The sequence below is a fragment of the Panthera leo genome, chromosome F2, assembly GCF_018350215.1.
Source record: "Panthera leo isolate Ple1 chromosome F2, P.leo_Ple1_pat1.1, whole genome shotgun sequence".
In the NCBI taxonomy this organism is placed as follows: domain Eukaryota; kingdom Metazoa; phylum Chordata; class Mammalia; order Carnivora; family Felidae; genus Panthera; species Panthera leo.
Window position 1 is genome coordinate 41427905 of NC_056695.1, and position 23569 is coordinate 41451473.

At 37.9% G+C, this 23569-nt stretch overlaps 1 protein-coding gene across 2 annotated transcripts in view; it reads left to right on the forward strand.

The window, feature by feature from the left end:
• The first annotated feature begins 589 nt into the window (after window positions 1-589).
• INTS8 (integrator complex subunit 8) overlaps window positions 590-23569 on the forward strand; it is a 52791-nt gene continuing 29811 nt past the window's right edge. The window contains exons 1-12 of one of the 2 annotated variants that reach the window (XM_042924396.1): window positions 590-881; window positions 2291-2465; window positions 5115-5279; window positions 5606-5677; window positions 6601-6652; window positions 8644-8826; window positions 12819-12926; window positions 14295-14450; window positions 15932-16032; window positions 16472-16613; window positions 21388-21458; window positions 21810-21985. In XM_042924396.1, the coding sequence (XP_042780330.1) occupies window positions 752-881; window positions 2291-2465; window positions 5115-5279; window positions 5606-5677; window positions 6601-6652; window positions 8644-8826; window positions 12819-12926; window positions 14295-14450; window positions 15932-16032; window positions 16472-16613; window positions 21388-21458; window positions 21810-21985 (1531 nt within the window). In that variant the 5' untranslated portion in view covers window positions 590-751. The remainder of the gene's footprint in view (window positions 882-2290; window positions 2466-5114; window positions 5280-5605; window positions 5678-6600; window positions 6653-8643; window positions 8827-12818; window positions 12927-14294; window positions 14451-15931; window positions 16033-16471; window positions 16614-21387; window positions 21459-21809; window positions 21986-23569) is intronic. The other variant, XM_042924398.1, reaches the window with a different exon arrangement.

Sequence of the window (23569 nt, forward strand, 5' to 3'; positions counted from 1 at the left end):
TTTGAATACACTTTTTCCTCTTTTAATTGGTAATTAAAAAACACAAGAACATTACAAAATGGAGGTAAAAGTAAAATGGGGTTAACAATATCCCTAGCTGGTATATCAAAAGGATTAATTAGGCGCTAAATATTGAGAGATGGTCCTGAAAAATAACAGAAAAGCTGGGCCATCATTCTCATCCTTCGAGGAAGGGGATTGGGGCGCAGGTGCCCAAGACAGCAGGGCGCCTCCGCCTAGAGGACCTAAGTGCAAAGAAATCTAGAAAATGGAAATAGGGAAATTAAAGCACCGAAGAAGACAAGCTTTGTCTGGATCACGTTTAAACATGTAGTGTGTTCGCTGTCTTTTATGAGGACATCGAGGTCCACTGTAATCCTAGATGAGACTGTTCCATTTTCTCGCTGAGAATCCCCCAGGAAAAGGGGAAACTCCACTGGCGATCCAGCTTCTTTGCTAGATGTCTCCTATGGCAACCAGGACGAGGCGTTATTTACGGATTGGCCCCGCCCTCTTTCTCTACAAATCGAACAACGATTGGTCCGGAGGCGCGGCGCTGGCGCAAGGAGGCGGGCTTAGGCCCCTCAGCTCAGGCTGGGCCCCGCCGCCATTTTGGGTTGTGTGGGTTTCCGAGACGCTCTGAGCTGGGCCTCGCCCGCGGAGGTTCCGCAAATCGCCGGCCAGTGGTACGCGACCGAGTGTCAGGTTGGAGCCGGGAAGCGTCCCTGGGGGTACCGGCGGCGGGGGCAGGATGAGCGCGGAGGCGGCGGACCGGGAGGCAGCCACCTCCAGCCGGCCCTGCACCCCGCCGCAGACCTGCTGGTTCGAGTTCCTGCTAGAGGAGTCGCTGCTGGAGAAACATCTGCGCAAGCCCTGCCCGGGTAAGCGCGGCGCCTACACCCGGAGGGAAGCGGGACCCGTCCACCGGCACCTGGCTCGCCGGGCTCTCAGGACCCGCGCCTCCTCGGCCACATAGCTGGGGGGCCCAGGAGGCGCGAATTCGAGCCAAGCTCTGGCGGGGTTCCCTCGCTAAACATTAAGCCTCCCAGTGCGGGGGCACCGCCGGGAAGGGTTTAAAAACGCAAAACAAAGGCCCTCCCGCTTCCCTCCCCTTTGGTCCTTTTACCGTTTGCGGTTTTAGCTCCTTTGAGGTGGTCTTGTGAGATTGAGTGCGTCCGGGAGGCTGGATCTGACACACCCCTACGGAACTCCGGGCTGTGATCAATTTAGAGACGGAGAGTAATTGCTGTTCTAGTGCTGATCATGATGCTAATTCTTTATATTTTAGGTTCTTATTTAAATGTTTTGTTTCTCAACGAGGGGATTTTACCGACTCCTAATTATTTTTTTCCCCCAAGTTGGTCTATAAATTAAAAGGAGAAAACCTCCGAGAGCAGGGAATGTTATACATTTGTAACATGGTTGTTTAATGATGATCATGATTAATATCCCAATTAGTGGGTGCTGTTAGAGAAGGAGAGAAACGGCAGGCATTTCTGGAAAGAGGTACTGGTATGACCAGGTAAGTTTCTTGAATAGTATTTTGCTGATACAGTTCAAATCCAGATGTAGCTTGTTGAATCTATGTTAGCCTTAACTGATGGAGACAACTGTGGGAGAAGTTAGTGGTTTCATTCAAGCAGTTTTACCACCTGTATGATGTTATGTTCCTTTAATTCTTTGCTTTTCATATTTATTGAATGTTCTGGGTGCCATGCTTAATACTTCACATCTGTTATCTCATTTAATTCGGTGTTCATAATCACAGGTAGGTGGTGGTATTCTCTATTTGCATTGATGGAAACAGGTGCGAGAGGTAATTTGATGCAGGTCGCACTAATTGTTAAAACAGTAATTCCAAAGATGACATCTCTGTTCTCTTTCCTCTAATTGATATTGGTTATTTGCTAAACTGGAAATCTATAGTCATCATGTTCTTACTTCTCAAGTGTTTTCTTCTTCATGATTCTGTTAACCCTTTCTCCTTACGTACCACCCTTCCTCCTTACTTACCACCCTTCCTCCTTACTTACCACCCTTCCTCCTTACTTGCCACCCTTCCTCCTTACTTGCCACCCTTCCTCCTTACTTGCCACCCTTCCTCCTTACTTGCCACCCTTCCTGATCTTTCATGTAATCCCTAAGCACTCTTATAAATCATATTCCTTAGTCATCATAACTACACAGCTGTTGGGATTTTTTTTTTTGTGGCCAAAAGCCAGTATAGTGAAACCTTTCGCATCTTTGTAATTGAAAGTTAAAGTTAAATTTATTTTCTTTTAAACCCTAGATCCTGCACCAGTTCAACTTATTGTTCAGTTTTTGGAACAGGCTTCCAAACCTTCAGTAAATGAACAAAACCAGGTGCAGCCTCCACCTGATAACAAGAGAAATCGTATTTTAAAGCTGCTTGCTCTTAAAGTTGCTGCACATCTGAAGTGGGACTTAGACATATTAGAGAAAAGGTATTCAAGATTTAAAAGAAATTTATTTTGAAATACTATTTAGATTTTTTGTTTTATTTTTATATATGCTTTTCTGATACCAGCCCTTAAAATGCAACTTATATTTCTGTATGTTCCTGGTAATATATGCACCTGTTTTTCAAAAGGTATAAAAAAGTATTTGAATGTTATGTGAATTTAAATCACCTTTTCATTTTTTTTTTTATTTGTTTATTTTTGAGAGAGAGCGCACAAGCAGGGGAGGCTCAGAGAGAGACGGAGTCAGAATCTGAAGCAGGCTCCAGGCTCCGAGCTGTCAGCACAGAGCCTGATGTGGGGCTCGATCCCATGATGCTGGGACCGTGACCTGAGCCAAAATCGAGTTGGATGCTCAACACACTGAGCCATCCAAGCACCCCCTCACAATTTTAAAAGAACTCCTTGTAAGGGCATCTGGGTGGCTCAGATGGTTAAGCATCTGACTCTTCATCTCAGCTCAGGTCTTGGTTTGAGGGTCATGAGTTCAAGCCCCACATTGGGCTCCACACTGGGCATGGAGCCTACTTAAAAAAACAAAAAAAAAGTACCTTGTAAAATTCAGAAATCAGAAATAATAGAGGAGGGAGACAAGTACTTTTAACGTTTTTGTGTAGTTTTTGTTGTTTTTCTATTTTTTAGAAGTACTCTTTATACCCACTGTGGGGTCCAAACTCCTAACCCTGAGATCGGTAGTTGGATGCTCTACTGACAGCCAGCCAGGCACCCTTCTTCCTATATTTTTATTTTTATTTATTTATTTTTTTCTTAATTTTTTTTTTTTAACATTTATTTATTTTTGAGACAGAGAGAGACAGAGCATTAACGGGGGAGGGGCAGAGAGAGAGGGAGACACAGAATCAGAAGCAGGCTCCAGGCTCTGAGCCATCAGCCCAGAGCCCGACGCGGGGCTCGAACTCATGGACCATGAAATCGTGACCTGAGCTGAAGTCGGACGCTTAACCGACTGAGCCACCCAGGCGCCCCGCTTCCTATATTTTTAAACAAAGTTGTGATCATACCCTAACCTATATACACTGTTGTGATTTCTTTGTTTCTTTTTTTCCCATATAACAGTAACATGAACATTTCCCCATTTTGTTTTTTGGAGATAATTCCGTCATGTGGATAATTGATTAACTGTCTTCCATTGATGTTCAGTTTGTTTCTACTTTTCAATTTTAATAAATCACAGAGCCTTAAATACCTTTGTCATTAAATTTCATCTGAGTTTTTGGTTACATCCTTAGTACAGATTATTAAGTTGCTGACTCAGGTGGTATAAACATTTTTAAATCCCATGATGTATACTGCCAGATTGCATTCCAAGAGAGTTGTACTAGTTCACGTTCTCACTGGTAGTGTTTAAACACTTGGTTTTCACCACCCTTCTCCAGATTAAAGAATTCTTTAATCTAAGTTGAGGCTATACATTAATAGACTTGAGGCCTGTCAAGAGGTAGTAATGTGGACCCAAAAAGTATGATGTATATGATGCAGTTGGAAATTGAACACTGGGATATTTGATAAGCAACTGAAAACTTTTTGTAAGGTATTTCAAAATTTTTTAATGTTTATTTTTGAGAAAGAATGTGTGTGTGGGGGGAGGGGCAGATAGAGAGGAGGACAGGATCTGAAGCTGGCTCTGTGCTGACAGCAGACAACCCGATGCAGGGCTTGAACGCATAAACCTTGAGATCATGACCTGAGCTGAAGTTGGACACTTAACTAACTGAGCCACCCAGATGCCCCATAAGACTTTCTAAGTTTATTTTTACTTATTTTTTTGAGAGAGAGAACAAGCAGAGGAGAGAGAGAGAGAAAGGGACAGAGGATCTGAAGCAGGCTCTGTGCTGACAGCAGAGAGCCCTGTGTGGGGCTCGAACTCATAAACTGTGATATCATGATCTGTGCTGAAGTCAGAAGCTTAACTGAGCTACCCAGGCACCCCCAACTGAAATATATTTAGATGTGAAATTAATACAGTGACTATATTGAGTTAATGTTTTAAAAGTTTTATTTAAGTAAACTCTGCACCCAACGTGGGGCTCAAACTCACAACCCCAAGATCAAGTTGCATGCCCTTCTGACTGAGCCAGCCACGTGCCACTGTTGAATTAATTTTTTGAGATCAATTCTGAAACAGGGAAGAAATGATTTAATGTTAAAAATTTGCTTTATGATAGTATGGGAAGGGGAGGAAGTGAGCAAGAGTAGAGATGAAAGCATATTAGCCATCAGTCCATAATTGTTGAAACTAGATGATGGGCACATGGGGGTTCATTATATTCTGACTGCTTTTGTGTATGTTTAAGTTGTTTTCATAAAGAAAATTTTAAAAATCTTTAAAAACGTAGTATTTTTTTAAAGGTTCATTTGGAGGCAGAGAGGGAGCGAGAATCCCAAGCAGGCAATGCAGGGCTTGATCTCATGAACCATGCTTGAGATCATGACCTGAGCTGAAATCAGGAGTTGGATGCTTAACCAACTGAGCCACCCAGGCACCTCTGAAATTTAATATTTTCATACAAGTTGTTGAGACAGATTAATAAAATAGCCTCAGATTTAGTCCTTTAACAATGTAATTATTTTCAGTGAAAATACTGAATTGTGTATTTTATGCTTCTTATGCAGATGTGTACCTTTTGTTTCTTTAAGTTTGTCTGTTCCAGTATTGAATATGCTGCTAAATGAACTGCTGTGCATCAGTAAAGTTCCTCCTGGGACAAAGCATGTGGATATGGATCTGGCCACTTTACCTCCGACCACTGCCATGGCTATCCTTCTCTACAACAGATGGTAAATTTTTTCATAGACCTCAAATGTGTTGGGCAGCCTGTGTGTAATTGCCCTCTGGCTTTCAGGGATGTGCTTTTAAGGGTCCCCTATACCCTGGAGAGCTCTTGGAGGATCTTGGAAACTGGGAGTCTGATGGTAGAGAAAATTATGACTGCGTATATGAGAAAAGCATTCTGATAAAAATGTGGATGATTTATGAAGGTTTTATTCATATCGATTGAAAGTTCAGCTAATTTATAATAACAAATGTTCTAAGTAGTACTTAAAAAATAATTTAAGTGACATTTGCAGTGTGTTAAATTTTCTTTTTCTTGTCTGTCCTTCAGGGCAATTAGGACAATTGTTCAAAGCAGTTTTCCTGTCAAGCAGGCCAAACCTGGACCTCCTCAGTTAAGTGTGTAAGTCGGCAGATGGGACCCTTGGTTGACACTTTTTGTCATCAGAATTAAAAAAATTTTATTTGCATGTTTTTAATAACCTCTGGTACCGAAGGAGTAGAGTTAGAGGAGGGCACAAGGCCTACGTGCAGGTAGGTTTGGGGAGTTAGAAGGGTGACAGAATCAGGCAATGCTCTGGATATCTATAGTAGAGAGCTCTGGAAAAAGGAATGCATTGTGACTTGTGCCTTTCATCTTAGTGTTAATTCCCCTGCTCCAAAGTATTACGATTTTTTTCATTTAATTTACATGAAGATATATTTGTTCTGTATGTAGGGAAATTGTTTTAATATGTAAAATTAGTTTAGAATACGAAAAATTACCAGAGTTATCATCTGTGGAGTTTTAAACCTAATTCTTATAATTTTTTTTAACGTTTATTTTTGAGAGCGCACGGGCAGGGGAGGAGCAGAGACAGAAAAGGAGACACAGAATTTGAAGTAGGCTCCAGGCTCTGAGCTTCAGCACAGTCTGACATGGGGCTCAAATCCGTGGACCACGAGGACGTGACCTGAGCCAAAGTTGGATGCTTAACCAACTGAGCCACTCAGGCACCCCTAAACCTAATTCTTAAATTCTAGGTTAGCAGCTTACCCAAATTTGGAGCTAGAGAGCATAGTTTCTAACTTGATAGAAATGAGCTTTTGCTGCCAATAAGGTTTAGTCTTATATTGAGGGTTTTGTTTTTGTTTTTTCAACACAAAGCAAATGAAAAAATAATGGTAAATGAACATCATAATTGAGTTTTTGTTTTTTCAAGAGTGAAAAGAAGTAGTATTAACATTTTTATTTAAATTCTGCCTCATTTTGAAGAATGATGCTCTGAAGTTAAGAATTTTTAGTCTTGAAAAATGTTAAATACTTCTCAATCTTTTCTCTTTTAGCATGAATCAGATGCAACAGGAGAAAGAACTAACAGAAAATATTTTGAAAGTAGTGAGTATCAGCATCAGTTACACATTTCTGGGGTGCATTCAGAGCATGTTCACATGCTTCCTCTAACCTTAGATATGCAAGAGTTGCTAGGGTCTGGAAGCAGTGATGTATAGGTTTTTATTGTTAGAACATAGTTTGGTAACAATTGTAAATCATACAGCTTTTCAGTGTAGTGCTTTACCACCAATTCTGTTGTTCAATTTTTATACTTTAGCAGATAAGAGAAATCACAGTTACAGATGATATCTTCATATTTTTTCCCCAAAATTTTACAATTAACAGATTTTATTTTATTTTTGTTTACAACAAAACTTTATGTTATTTTATTTTATTTTATGTTGTTATTTTATGTTCTGTTGTTTTATGTTTTGTGATTTTATGTTATTTTACTTTATGTTATTTTATGTTATGTTATTTTGTTATGTTTTATTTTACTTTATGTTATGTTTTATTTTATTTTACGTTATTTTATTTTACGTTATTTTATGTTATTTTATGTTATGTTATTTTATCTTATTTTGTTGTTTTATGTTATTTTATGTTATGTTATTTTATGTTATGTTATTTTATGTTATGTTTTATTTTATTTTATGTTATTTTATTTTATTTTGTTATGTTATTCTATTTTATGTTATTTTATTTTTTTATTTTATGAAATTTATTGTCAAATTGGTTTCCATACAACACCCAGTGCTCATCCCAACAGGTGCCCTCCTCCATGCCCATCAGCCACTTTCCCCTCCCCCCCCCCCCCCACACGTATTATATATTAAAATTATTTTTGCAGGGGCGCCTGGGTGGCTCAGTCGGTTGAGTGTCCAACTTCGGCTCAGGTCATGATCTCCTGGTCTGTGAGTTCGAGCCCCGCATCAGGCTCTGTGCTGACAGCTCAGAACCTGGAGCCTGCTTCCTATTCTGTGTCTCCCCGTCTCTCTGTGTCTCCACCACGCGTCCTCTCTGTCTCTCAAAAACTAAATAAACATTAAAAAAATTAAAAAAAATTACTTTGCAGTCACAAAAATACAGTAGTTATTGTTTAAAAGAATTAAGTTAACTTGTTTTGAGAGAGAAAGTGTGAGCAACGGAGGGGCAGAGAGAGGGAGATAGAGAATCCCATGCAGGCTCCATGCTGTCAGCACAGAGCCTCACACAGGGCTTGATCTCATAAACCCGGAAGATTATGACCTGAGGCAAAACCGGGAGTTGGACGCCCAACCGACTGAGACACCCAGGCACCCCTATAGCAGTTATTTTTTTAATGTAGTTAATATAAAAGTGGAAATGTGGGAGTTTCCATAATTTAAAAATGATCTCTGTAATTCCATGACCCTTACAGTGCACCAGAAACACTGTGTAAAGTCTAGGGGCTGGGAGAGGAGAGAAACATTCTATATTTATATAAAGTTAATGTGCTGTAGTATTTTGAATGCTTATTTATATTTTTTGTGAGACATAGAGCAAGTGGAGGGGCAGAGAGAGAGGGAGAGAGCCTCTGTCAGCACAGAGCCTGATGCAGGGCTTGACTCACAACCACGAGATCATGGCCTGAGCTATAATCAAGAGTCCAGGACCCTTAACCGACTGAGCCACCGAGGCGCCCCATTATGCTGTAGTATTTTGAATGTGGAGAAAAAAAACCCTGCATCATTTTATTTTTGTTACTAGTGCCCACTTAAACGGTGGCTGACACATTGATGCATATAAACATTTCTTGAATAAATCAGTGGAAGCAAATCTTTAGAGCACTTTTATCTTGTTTTGTAAAAAAAATAAAAAGGTACCTTTTCTACTTTGTATTTTCTAATTTCTAAATAGGAACTTTTACTGTATTTTTAAAAATGTAACTATTTCAACAGATTTAATTGCACTCTTGCTGTGTTAAATTTTTTTAATAGCTTAGTACACCAAGTTATTGAGTGTCCTGTGTATATATTTTGGTTAGTTTTCTGTGATGTTTGTATTTTAATAATTTGTTTATTGAATTTTTGTAGCTAAAAGAGCAAGCTTCTGATTCTATTTTGGTACTAGAGGCAGCCCTTAAATTAGACAAGGATCTTTATGTCCACACGATGAGAACACTAGATTTGTTGGCAATGGAGCCAGGCATGGTAAATGGAGAAACTGAGAGTTCTACTGCTGGATTGAAAATCAGAACTGAGGAGATGCAGTGCCAGGTACTTATTTCAATATTCAATCAATGCATGGCAAAGTTTTGGAAAATCTTACATGAGGTCATTCTAGTATTTTTAATTAGAATTCCTCCCTTTGTCTTTTTGATTTTTGACTTAAGATGCTATTAAAATTTTGACTCATAATTAATTTGTAAATTTTATGACTTCACTTGAAATTTTCCTGAAAGAAATGGAAGGGAAATTTCATTTGATTTATGGTCTCTGAGATAGTTTCCCAATTGTGTTTAAGAGACAGACTCTGAATACTGAGAATGCAGTGAGTATGTAAACAATTCTACAGTTCATTCATATTGTTAGATAATTAAACCAAAAAAAACCCTGAACCCCAAAACAAATACTATGCTAGACTTTGAAAAATGTTGGCCCCTAGAGAAAATAACTAGTTTTTCAAGGGTCTTCATTGAAGGTGGTTCTGTAACTCTGGGCTCTAGTTCCTTTGAAAGCTTTCAGTTGATATTGTTGTGAGATACTGCGTATTTGTGTTGTCTTTTTCTCCGCTGGATCGTAAACTCTCTGAAATCTCTCTCTATTTTAACGTGTATTTTGCATCTTCCTCACTTTCTAGCAGAGAACCTTAGGTACAACAAATTTTAAAATATTCAAAAACTGCGTAAAAAGGGCCACGAAGATAGTGTGTTTTATATTCTGTATTCTCTTCTTTGTGGGAGTTGGCGCGTCATCTTCTGTTTTTAAACAGGCAGTTCTTTTTTTAAGTAAATTAATAATTAAAGTAAATTCTGCCCCCAAAGTGGGGCTTGAGCTCACAACCCTGAGATCAAGAGTCACGTGTTCTACCCACTAAGCCAGCCAAGCACCCCTTGCGTGATTTCTTTTTTTAAGTGTATTTATTTCTTTTGAGAGTGCACGTGTAGGAGAGGGGCAGGTGAGAGAAAGAGAATTCCAATCAGCTCTGCGCTGATAGCACAGATCCTGTTGTGGGGCTCGATTCCACGGACCGTGAGTTCATGACTTGAGCCAGAATCAAGAGTAGGACGCTTAACTGACTGAGCCGTCCAGGCACCTGCTGATTTCTTCAGTCACTGTTTCCCATTCCTGAAATGGGCAGAAGTAGCTATGACAACGTGTTGGGAGGTGCCTTTTCAGATTAGCTGGTTGTAGAGTTGAAGATAATCATTTTTTCAGTACCTGATGAGATGGCAGTCACAGTTGGAATAGGAGTAATGAGAATTGACATTTGGGAACATCTTTAAATAGTGGAACTTACATATAAGAGGGTTTATGGTACTATATTGTAGTCACAGAGTCTATTTAAAAATAATTGGTAATGTTTCTGATTTTCACTATCTAGTGGGTGATACAATCTGAAAAACAAAACAGCTGTTAATAAAACATCTCAGTGTGCTAGGTAAACTATCAAATACTTTCTTTTTTTTTTATTTAAAAAAAAAATTTTTTTTAACGTTTATTTATTTTTGAGACAGAGAGAGACAGAGCATGAATGGGGGAGGGTCAGAGAGAGGGAGACACAGAATCTGAAACAGGCTTCAGGCTCTGAGCTGTCAGCACAGAGCCCGACGCGGGGCTCGAACTCACGGAGCGCGAGATCATGACCTGAGCCAAAGTCGGCCGCTTAACCGACTGAGCCACCCAGGCGCCCCTCAAATACTTTCTTAATTATATAGCTGAGTCCTAATTCTGTGCCTTGAATGGCAAATTAGTAGCAATACTTATTTCCCAGCACGTTAATATTTAAAGCACATTCTTTACATTACTAAAATTTACCTGATTCTAAAGGAAAATCTTTAAATTCTTTTCCCAGTAAAAGCGAAAATATTTGCTGTCAGGGCAACTTTGTTATCAGGCTTTTTGTTTGTTTTAACTTATTAACTACCTCTTAATTATAGAATTTAAACTTGTTTTATGTATTTATGTGGGGCTCAAACTCATACCCTGAGATCAGGAGTTACATGCTGTATGGAGCCAGCCGGGCATGCCTAGAATTTAAACTTGTTTTAATGGGGGTGCTTGGCTGGCTCAGTTGGTAAAGCATTTGACTCTTGATCTCAGAGTTGTAAGTTGGAGGCCCACTTTGGGTATAGAGATTTCTTAAAAAAGAAATCTGAGGGGCGCCTGGGTGGCTCAGTCGGTTAAGCGGCCGACTTCGGCTCAGGTCATGATCTCACGGTCCGTGAGTTCGAGCCCCACGTCGGGCTCTGTGCTGACAGCTCAGAGCCTGGAGCCTGTTTCAGGTTCTGTGTCTTCCTCTCTCTGATCCTCCCCCGTTCATGCTCTGTTTCTCTCTCTGTCTCAAAAATAAATAAACGTTAAAAAAAAAAATTAAAAAAAAAAAACTGAAAAAAAAAACACAAAAAAAACCCTTGTTTTAATGTTAGTATAGTGATACTTGAAAATACCTTTTTGGTATCTTGTACTGTGTGCCTGGAAAGGGGAATTACATGTAACTGTAATGTCTGTGTGTGTATAAATACCTGTATATTCTTTTTCTTTCTTTTCTTTTCTTTCTTTCTTTCTTTCTTTTTCTTTCTTTCTTTTTCTCTTTGTCTTTCTTTTCTTTCTTCCTTCCTTTCTTTCTTTTCTTTCTTTTCTTTCTCACCCTTTGATCCAGATGGGAGGAAGCACTCTAGAATGAAAATCAGCCACACATTTAATGTGGACTAAATAGTAAGAAGCAGTATCCTACAGGCTGAGAAGAATTCATCTTGATTAGCTCAAGAGGACAGAATGTGTATATATGATACATATCAGTAAAGAGTAGTTCTGTGATGTGTATCAGACTGTTAGAGGTTAGAAGTTTAGAGGAGGAATAAGTATCTGTTTGCTAAGACTGGTTTGATGTAGATGGAAATAAGAGATAGGGAGTGAAGTTTATTTCCAGGATCTGATAAGAATTGGGAATTGAGAAGACTGGTGTGGTTGAAATAGAGGAGAATAGAGAGTTTTGAAGAGAGAAGTTAGTCCAGATTCTGAGATCGTTAAAGATCGGGCCCAAGGGGTTTGAATTTTATCCTACTTGGGATAATTTGAAGACTTTTTAAGAAAGTCAGATCTGTCAGCACTGTGTAGAATAAACTTTTGAGGCAGGATATTAGGAGCCTTAGGGATCTGGGTTCGAGCCTGGGCTCTGCCAGTACTTGGTTATATGCCTTTTAGCAGACATTGTCACTTCTGAGCTTTATTCCTGTCCATAAAATGTTCAAGTTGAATTAAACAATCTGAGTCCTTGAATTCTGCATTTAGTGAGTCTAGGCATCGATTGAAGAAGGTTCTTGAAGAAATACACAATTTTTTTTTTTTTTTAAGTAGGCTCCACACCCATCATGGGGCTCAGACTCATGACCCTGAGATCAAGAGTCGCATGCCCTATCAACTGAGCCATCCAGGTGTCCCAGAAATTCACAAATTCTATTAGTACTTTTTTAGTTGTCTTTTTCTATCCTTTCATTGTCATTAATTCAGATTTTTCTCAGTGTTCACTCTGGCCAGGCAGTTACTCTCCCCCACTTTGAAAGAAGCATAGATGATAGAGAATCCGTCGTGATGTTGAGTAGCAGCAACGGTGACAGTAAAATCTAGTTGACAGGGGCAGCCTGAGCAAGAGTATAGCTAGCTGCTGCTCTTGGCATGTAGTGCTGGTGGCTGCAGGTGATAAGAGTCCAGTGTTGAGATGACCGCAGCACTCACTAGGTCAGTTTTGGCTCTTATCTTGGCTCTTTGCCTCCCTTGCCCTTTTGTTTCCAAAGGTCGATCCTTGGGCCACGTAATTCTGTAGACCACCCTAAATCTTACCATTTAAATCTGTTTTCTCCTTAAATCAGTCCACTGGATTCTGTTGCTTGTGACTAAGAACATTGACTATTCCATTGCTTGCTGAAATACAGTTTTTTTCCTGTATATGTACTAGTGTTTTGCTGAGATAAACATAATTTCGAGTTTTGTTAGCTCTTCAGTTCATGAAAATTTACTAAGCAAATTGGTATTCATTACCATTTTAGGTGTGTTATGATTTGGGTGCAGCATACTTCCAGCAAGGCTCTACAAATGCAGCTGTTTATGAAAATGCCAGAGAAAAATTTTTTAGAACCAAAGAACTAATTACAGAGGTAAATACAGTGATAACAGGCACATAATATTTAGTTCTTAAAAGAGTCGATATATGTTTTTGGGTTTAATTTTTCTGATGATTAAAAAAACAAATGTTCATTGTGGTACATTTGGCAAGTTTTAGAAAGTACCAAAAGCATTTTGAAAATCTGTATTACTACTGCCTAGTAATTACCCCTTTTGCCATTTTAGCTTATTTTCTTCCAGGTTTCAGTCTTTGTTTTTATACAGTTAAGGTTATATTAACTATATATACTATATTGTTATCATGCTTAAATCTTTGAATAGACATTTAAAGATCTTCATGTAGATGTGCTGTGATTTACTTCATTTCTCTAATGTTTGGGCATTTATGTTTACTGTTTTTATTTATCATAAAGCTATAATATTTCTGTCTCCAAGCGTAAGACTTTTTTTGGTTTTAAGATGCTCTCAAGTTAAATTCCTACAAGTAGAATCATCATGTCAGTAAATTGTAATGTCAGTAATCATCATGTCAGTAATTTTGTAAAGGCTGTGAAACATAAAACCAAATTGCTTTCCAGGTACATTTCTCTCGGTACTCCGATCAGCAGTGAGGGTTTTTTTGTTTTTGTTTTTTTCCTCCAATTGCTAATTTGGTGGGTGAAATACACGAACTTTAACACATTTACATTTCCTTAATTCCTGGTAAAGGTGAGCTTTTCATATGTTTATCACTTGCATTTTTCTTCTTATGATTCTGACAACTGAATTTTAAAATATGTAACTAGGTTTTTGTTTGGTGCCTAGAAAAACTCCCACTTCAGTCTCTCCTTTTCAGAAAAATTGATTAAATGCTCAAGAGATTTGCTTTAAATCTATTCTAGATTTTTTGGGAATCCACATTTTACTTTGCCCAGGCAGCTCATCAGATTTGCTCTGTTCTTACATATTTTTAAATGTTTTAAGCTTGTTTTAAACAGTGTTCACTCTTTTTTAATGTCTAAATTGTTATACATACTTTGATGATGATGTTTACCTTTTGTATGTTGGCCTGAAGTCTGCAGGCTTTTTGGTAAAGAACCAAATAGTAGATATTTTAGGCTTTGTGGCCTGTATGCAGTTTATGTTGCATAATCTCATTTGTTACTATGTTTTTTCCCTTTACAACCTTAAGTATGATTCTCAGCTCAAAGGCTGTATAAAAATAGGCCACAGGCCAAATGCCTGTGAACAATAGTTTGCTGACCCTTGCTCTAAACTTTCAACTTTTTCATTTTTTATGGTACTTCCAGCCCTGAATTTTCCATTACATTTTATTGTACTGTTAAAATGCATTGAATGGGTACTATACTATTGTTTTCTGTTACATTGATGGATAATGATGTATACCTCTTACTTTACAGATAGGTTCATTATCTCTTCATTGTACCATAGATGAGAAGCGGTTAGCGGGCTATTGTCAAGCGTGTGATGTTCTTGTACCTTCTTCTGATAGTACATCTCAACAGTTGACACCATATAGTCAAGTCCATATTTGTTTGAGATCTGGCAACTATCAGGTAAGATATCTGATGGGGAAGTAATAGGGTGCTTGGAAAGCTTTGGAAGACAGACAGAACTCATTTTAAATTCTGGCATCGCCATTTACCAGTTGTGTGATTTGGGGCATGTAAAACTGTCAGATTGGCCTATAAAATGGTAATAATTACCCCATTTCATAGGTCTTAGGAGAATCAAGTGACAAGTTATAAAGTCTAAGCAGTGCACTGTAGAGATGTTGAGTCATTATTGATAATTTTTCTTGAAGGTATAGAATTTACCTGTGTTAAGTAAATTCTTCAAGAAACTGTAAGCAGGACTTTTAACTTTTAAAATTACAGGTAAAGAATTGTTAGTTTTATGGAGCCTTAAGTCTGGTGTCTGACTTGAAAGTGTGGCTTTTGTAGCCCAGCCTTATTAGCCACTGTAAGACTGGGGGTAAAAATGAGCAAAGCGGTATTTGTAGGTTTGGATGGTCTATTCTAGAGACTGCTTTACCAGTGAGCCTGGTTATCGTCTCGATTTTTACCCATGGAAAACACTTAAATTAATCTGTTTATGTTCATTGCCTTCTGTGGATATATATTTTTAGGTTTGTAATGAAAATTACTGGGAATTAGAAATTGTACTTTTGAGGGGCACCTGGGTGGCTCAGTGAGTTAAGTGTTTGACTTCAGCTCAGGTCATGATCTCATGGTTCGTGAGTTTGAGCCTCATGTCGGGCTCTGTGCTGATAGCTCAGAGCCTGGAGCCTGCTTCAGATTCTATGTCTGTCTCTCTCTCTCTCTCTCTCTCTCTCTGTCTCTCTCTCTCTCTGTCTCTCTCTCAAAAATATATAAATATTAAAAAAATGTTTTTAATTTTTTTAAATGTTAAAAAAAAACTTGTACTTTTGAAATCTTTATCAGAAAGCCTTCATGCTAGAAAATGAATAGTGCCTTCATGTTACTTCACTCAAAGTAGGAGTCATGAAATGACAAAGCTACAGCCTATCTTTATTTCTAAGAAAAAAAATTTTTTTTTAAATTTTTAAATATTTATTTATTTTTGAGCGAGAGAGTGAGTGGGGTAGGGGCAGAGAGAGAGGAAGACCCAGAATCCAAAGCAGGCTCCAGGCCCTGAGCTGTCAGCACAGAGCCCGATGAGGGTCTTGAACTCCCGAACCATGAGATCATGACCTGAGCTGAAGTTGGATGCTTAACCGACTGAGCCACCCAGGCGCCCCTTGAATTTCCTCTTATCGATTGATTCTTCACCTCTCATTTTTGGTCTGTGGTCTTCAATTTAAAAAGGCAGGGTTGGGGGGCAGGTGAGATTTTTACCCTCAATCTTCATTTTAATATTTTAGAAAAGAGTTTTGTAGTAAGTTACTTTCATGATTTTCTTCAATATATATTTTCCATTGTAGAAAGACTTTTTTTTCTTTTTGGGAAGACTTTTAAAGTAAACAAGCTTCGCCATGATTTTTGAATTGGATACAATTTTATGTCTTGTGTTGTAGGATGTAGTAAAGATTTTTATTGAAGATAACTTAACCTTCAGTTTACCTGTCCAGTTCCGGCAGTCAGTACTAAGGGAACTCTTTCAGAAAGCTCAACAGGGGTAAGTAAGTAAATTGAAGAACTACCTTCTTATTTTTGAATAAAAGAGCAAATGCATTTTGGGTGTATAACAATAGACCTCCAAATCACCTGTAAATCTGTGACAGTACTTTCATCTTTGTTAGTATATGGGAAATTAATATAGCCAGAAGAGCCACTTTAATGTTCATCTGATCCTTAGTAAAAGCATTTGGGGGACAGAAATCAGTGGAATTTGATTCTGTTACCTAATCTGGAGTTTAATTGTCCCTTGACAGATTAAAAACTTTCCTTTTCTGCGCTACCCCCCCACCCCGTGTGTGCCTGAATAACCTAAACTCTTACCTCTCAAGAATAAATAACTCATTCTAGTGAGTGATTTTGGTTTTGTGAAATGTACCTTACTTTTTTTTTTTTTATTAAAGAGAATGTATTAGTAGATCTACTTTTGTATTCTACAGAAATGAAGCTCTAGATGAAATCTGTTTTAAAGTCTGTGCCTGTAACACAGTCCGTGATATATTGGAAGGTAGAACGATTAGTGTTCAATTTAACCAGCTATTTCTTAGACCTAATAAAGAGAAAATAGACTTTCTTCTTGAGGTAAGACATTTTTTCCCTTTTTGATTTGTAATTTTGCTGTAAGCTTACCAGTGACCTCTTAGTTGCCAAATCTAGTGCCCTCTTTTCTGTCTTCATCTGACTTGCTAATAGTTGATACTGCTTACAGACTCTCCAACCTTCTCTTCTGCCAGAGCTCTTTGCTCGTTCTCTGTTACTGCGTTTTCCTTCATCCTTCATCAAGACCTCTTTTGCTCTCTCTTTAGTGTTTCTGTTTACAGTAGTTCTGTTTTTGGTGCACTCATCTTCTCATATCATTTTTTATTCTCATTTAAAGCTTCAGTCATCAGGGGCGCCTGGGTGGCTCAGTCGGTTGGGCACCCGACTTCGGCTCAGGTCATGATCTCACAGCTCATGAGTTCGAGCCTCGCATCGGGCTCTGTGCTGACAGCTGGGAGCTCGGAGCCTGGAGCCTGCTTTGGATTCTGTCTCCCTCTTTCTCTGCCCCTCCCCTACTCGCATTCTGTCTCAGTCTCTCTCAGAAATAAATAAACATTAAAGCTTCAGTCATCTGTTTTTTGAACATTCCCAAATTATAATTCTGACCTCTCCTGTGAGCTCCAGAATCTGTGTTTCTGTTAGGTTTTTTGATGTCTGTCTTTAACTGTTTTAATATAAAAGATACTGAGAGAAGTACATAAGCATAGTTAATATCACTTAGTTTCAAAAATATTATATTGTCAACATTCTAGAAGTCCTTTTTTTTTTTTTTTTAAAGGATTTTATTTTTAAATAATCACTATACCCAGGGTGGGGGCTCGAACTTACATCCCTGAGACTAAGAGTCACATGTTCCACTGACTGAGCCAGCCAGGAAACCCTCTAGAAGTCCTTTTTTTTTTAATGCTCTTTACTAAACCCTCTCCATCTCTGCTTCAGAAAATCACTGTCCTGCCTTTTGTGATCATTTCCTTGTTTTTCTTTGTACTTGTATCACCTTTGCATCCTTAAGGAATATTCTTTGTTTTGAACTTGATATAAAAGCATACAAAATACTTTTTTAATTTTCCTTCACTAAACAGGTTTATGAGCTTTTTTTCCAAGTTGTATGCATTTATAGTTTGATTTTTTTCATTGTTGTGTTACAACATGACTATTGTGCAATTCATCCGTTCTTATGACATTTATGTTGTTTACATAATGTAAATGGCTATTTTGCTGCTTGGAACATTATGTATATCTTGGTGTACACATGTATCAGATGTCTACAGAAAATATATCTCTAACATTACTTCTTAATATCAGTGTTTTTGTCGCCAGCATGCATTGGTCACCATCCTTGTCAACACTTGGTATTGTCAAATTTACCTATGAGGTCATTAAGATTTCAAATTCCATTTCTCTTATTACTAAGGAACTTAGCAGCATTTCTTTCACTTTTTGCTCATAATGAATTTTGTCTTTTGAGGTACCTGTTCCAAGTGAAATGCCTCGTTTTTTCTTTTGGATTGTCTGTTTTTGTCTTTTTTTGGTACAAGTTCTTCGTGTATTTTGTCCCTTACTGATTTTGAATACTGCAGGTATCTTCTCTGAGTTTGACTTCTCTTTTAACTTTCTTTATATTGCTTTAAAAACTCTTAATTTTAGTATAATAAAATTTATCAGTCTTTCCCATAAAGGAAAAGATTAGTGAACTCTCTCTTGTTTAAGGAAGCTTCCTATCCTGTGGTCATGAAGATAGTGTTATATCTTCTAAAAGCTTTGTAGCTTAGCCTTCCTTTCACATTTAGGTCTTTAATCCACTTATAGTTGGTTTTTGTGTATCATGTGAAGTAGATGGTCTGGTGTCATTTTTTTCTCCTATGACTATCCATTTCTTCCAGCGCCAGTTTTTTTTGTTTTGTTTTGTTTTAAGTTTATTTTTAAGAGAGAGTATGCACGTACATGGGTGAGGGGCAGAGAGGGAGAGAATTCCAAGCAGGCTTCGCACAGTCATCACACAGCCCGATGCAGACTTGATCTTGTGAACCCGAGCCAAAATCAAGAGTCGGACGCGTAAGCAACTGAGCCACCCAGGGGCCCGTCCAGTACCACTATTTTGGAAGGCTTTTTTTTCCCTACTGATCTGCAGTGCTTTACCTCTATGGAATGCCAGGTGTCCATGCATGTGTGGGCCTGTTACTGGGATCTATTCTGTACCACTTTTCTGTTTGTTCACAGGTCAGCATCCCTGTCATGATAACATTTAAACATAAGCCTTGTTTTTCAAAGTTGTATTGGTTTATGCTTATCCTTTGCATTTTCTTTGCATAGACTCAAATTGTCAAGTTCCACAAATAAGCCTGTTGGATTTTTGTTTGAAGCTATGTAATGTTTAAAAACCAGTTTGAGAAAAGTTAATATCTTCATAGTATTGAGAATTTTGTGAACTGGTACAGTTCTTCATTTATTTAGACATTGTTTGATGTCCTTCAGAGCTTTAGAATTTTTTCCATAGAAGTCTTTTTTGGTTTATGAACTTGAAAATGAAAGTAATTTATGCATTGGCATAGAGGTAGAATTGAACTTTGTGTAATGATTTTGTTTCCAACTACTGTGCTAAGCTTTTTTTTCTTTTTTAAGTTTATTTTTGAGAGAGCGAGTGAGAGAGAGCACAAGCAGGGGAGGGGCAGAGAGGTAGTATATTTTTCTTGATTAGTTTTAAGAGGTTTTATAAGAATTTGTCCACTTAAGGCAAACTATAAGAGACTCTTAAATACAGAGAACAAACTGAGGGTTGATGCGGGGGATAGGAGAGAGAGGAAAATGGGTGCTGGGCAGTGAGGAGAACCCTTGTTGGGATGAGCAAGTGCCAGTGGGTGTTGTAAGTGATGAACTACAGGAATCTACCCCAAAAACCAAGAGCACATGTTACACACTGTATGTTAGCCGTTTGACAATAAATTAAATTGAAAAGTAATAAAATCATAAGAAATGAAAACAATAACTGATCAAAAAAAAGAATTTGCACACTTAATCTAAATATTTATTAAGTTTTTTTTAATGTTTACAGCATTCATAAAGATGTCCCCTATTTCATGTTCTAAGTAAAGAATTGAGCTTAATTAACATTTGTTCTATCGCTTATTAAAAGTAACACCTATTCCCTTTGTTTCATGACATGTTTACAGTGCATCACTATGTATGAATAAGTTGTTACAAAAGCATATTTGGGTATTATTAATATTATTACTTATTAATATTACGATCATTAATATTAATTTATAGTGTGGAGCACAATTATTACAGTGTAAATATTTTATACATCAAGATGCTCAGATGTGATATATGCTATTAGGGTAACCTGTTCATTTGAACATAGTACTTTTACAATACTCTTTCTGAGTATGGTACTTTATTTAAAAATTACAATTTTTTTTTCCTTTTAGTAACAGTTTCATTGAGGTATAGTTCACATATCATACTGTTTACCCATTTAAAGTGTACAACCCAGGGTGCCTAGGTGGTTCAGTCAGTTGAATTTCCAATTTTGTCTCAGCTCATAATCTCGTGGTTCGTGAGTTTGAGCCTTGCATTGGGCTCTGTGCTGATGGCTCAGAACCTGGAGCCTGCTTCAGATTCTGTGTCTCCCTTGGTCTCTGCCTTTCCCCCGTGTTCGTTTGTTGTCTCTCTCTTTCTCTCTCACAAATAAACATTAAAAAAATTGTTTTTAATTAAAAAAAATAGTGTACAATCCAGTGATGTTTTAGTGTGTGCCTTGATTTGTACAGCCACCACCTCAGTTTTAGAACATTTTCATCCTCCCTCTTCTACCCCACAACAAAATCTCTTACCTGTTAGCAGTCGTCCCTCATTTTCTCCTAGTCCCTTAACCTCAGGCATCTACGGATCCACTTTTGTGTCTCTAGATTTGCCTGTTGCCTATGCTAGGCATTTCATATAAACAAAAATATAGGTGGTGTTTTGTTTTTGTTTTTGTTTTTGTTTTTGCTGGCTCTTTACTAAATGTTTTCAAGGTTCATCCATGTTATAGCATGTATTAGTGCTTCATTTTTTATGACTGAATAATACTCCATTAAGTGGATATACTATTCATTGTTCATTTTGTGTATCCATCAGTTGATGGGCTTTAGGGTTATTTCCACTTCTTGACTATTACGAATAATGCGGCTGTGAACATTCTAGGATTTATTTTTTTATGTTAACATGTTAGAGAATATTTGACAGTTTCCTTAGGTTAGGGACTTTGATACTTATTGCTTTATTTTGGCTTCTTGTAAGTAATCTATGGGAGAAATCCTAATCTGATGAATAAACTCAGAATATTACGAGACTGTTATTTGTAAATAACTAATATTTCCATGACTAGTTTCTGTTATTCTTTTCATTTCACTGGTTATTTTAAAACCTTGGTTACTCTTAATTGTTGGGTCTATGTACATTAGCCATTACGTATCCTTCAGTTCTCTAAGATGAATCTTCTCTCACTTTTCTGACTGGAGCTGCTGCAGAGTTCATCACCTCATATAATTGGTTAGTGTACTTTATACATTCTGGGAGAACTCTATACCATTCTAGATAGCTGCTTCTTTATTTCATAGAAATGACAGCAGTTGTTGAAATGATCACATTCCACTCCCTTTCCCCATGATGATTCTTAATTCACAGTCTCATCTTTTAAATTACTGAACTAAATCTGTGATTGATAGGTGGCTGAAGAAGGAATATTTGGTTGTTTTTAAATCGAAGCTTTTCTGACTGTAGCGTGCATTTTTAAAAGTGCCAGTATTCAAATAAAAATTACTCAAATTCCTAGGTGTGTTCAAGATCAATAAATTTAGAAAAAGCTTCAGATTCTTTGAAAGGAAACATGGCTGCTTTTCTAAAGTAAGTGCCCTTTTCTCCTTAATTTGAATTTAGTCCTCTGAGAAAAATAACTTTTGTTACTTTTTGTGTTTGTCCTGCATGTCTTATAAATAGGCAGTCATTTGAGAGCCAGTTAAGTTCAGATTTGTATAGTGACACAAAATTTAGAATTCTGTTACTCTTTTTGTGTATCGTGACATGGACATCACAATTTTAGGACCAAAAAATTTTTAAATCTGTTTCAAATTTTGTTACATAGTTTATGAAATGGTAGCTTGTTAAATGGCTTATTAATAAAGATTCGTTAATATGATTGTTTTTCCCAAACTAAATTATAAACTTTTTTGTTTTACACTATTTTTACTGATCTAGGAATGTGTGTCTGGGGTTGGAAGATCTGCAGTATGTTTTCATGATTTCTTCACATGAGCTTTTCATTACATTGTTGAAAGATGAAGAACGAAAGCTACTTGTTGATCAGATGAGGAAGAGATCCCCTAGAGTAAATCTGTGCATTAAACCTGTAACTTCATTTTATGATATCCCAGGTTAGCTCTCTAGTCTGCTAGCAAAAATGTTGGCACATTTTGCACTTCTGTTATATTCGCCCCTCAGTGTATTTGAGGATGCCCTCTCATGTGTTTTAGTTTATGTTTATGTCCATAATTAATTTGAAATTTACCAGTCTTCTGTAGTCCTATTTCTGTCTAAGCAGTGAAGTGCTGGGATGCTGCTCAGTCTGTGTTTAATGGAGATTGAGGCCTAGATATACAAAAGTTTTAGTTGGTGAAAATAGACCAAGGTTCTATTGCTGATACATTCTTGGAGGTAAAATGAGAGCTGGGAGGGGTGCCTGGGTGGCTCAGTTGGTTAAACATCTGATTTCAGCTCAGGTCTTGATCTCGTGGTTTATGAGTTTGAGACCCTTGTCGGGCTCTGTGCTGACAGCTCAGCCTGGAGCCTGCTTCGGATTCTGTGTCTCCCTCTCTCTCTGCCCTCCCCCCCCTTCTCAAAAATAAATAAACATTAAATTTTTTTCAAAATTAAAAACAATTAAGAGCTGGGAGGGGAGTCCTGAGACTCAGGGAAAGTACAGGCTTTCATGGATTTGAGCCTGCATCACTGTGATCTGCTGGCTAAGCTTCCACTTGGGCAACATTGCCATTTGTTACCTTGTTTTTTTGATGATTTTTTTTTTCCTTTTTGCTTTTATTTTACAAATACAAGTAGAAAACGTAGTGCTATTTGTTAATAAGAAACACAAGCTTTAGAGCTTAATATAAATGAGACCGAATTCAGTCAGTTTAACAAAACAGAGTTGTAGCTGCTGTGAACCTCGCTACATTTAAACTGGTTGACCAGTTGTAAAGGAAAATGACATTAGACCTAAAATGCTGGGGATGGATTAATGAAGACTATCTGAAAGTTGAGTTGTAATTAGGGATTTTAATGATCTTTTTGGTTTCTCTGGGAAGGCAGTCCCTCCTTCTCTTCCTCTCCCTTTAAAAAACATTTTTAGGGTTTGTTTAAAATTTTTTTTTAATGTTTATTTTTGAGGAGGGGAAGGGAGACAGCGCACGTGGGGGAGAGCCAGAGAGAGGGAGGTACAGAATCCAAAGCAGGCTCTAGGCTCCGAGTTTTCAGCACCAATGTGGGGCTCGAACCCACAAACGATGAGATTATGACCTGAGCCGAAATCAGGCGCTTAACTGACTGAGCCCGCGAGGTTCCCTCCCCACCCTTTAAAAAAAATTTTTTTTTTTTTTTTTAACGTTTGGTTATTTTTGAGAGCGAGCATGAGTGGGGGGGGGGGTGACTGAGAGAATATTTATTAAAATGAAAATATATTTATACATGCTTTTGTTAACACATTATGTTTGAAAGTAGGAGACTATCTACATAAGTGAATTTTTCCATGTAGCCCACCTAGTTCTTTCTATAGCCAGTTACTGATTTTATTTTTTTAAGTTTATTTATTTATTTTGAGTGAGCAGGGGAGGGGCAGAGGGAGGGAGAGAGGGAATCCCAAGCAGGCCCGCACTGTCAGCCTACAGCCCGATGCAAGGCTTGATTCCACAACCCTGGGATCATGGTCTGAGCTGAAATCAAGAATCAGACCCGTAACCAGCTGA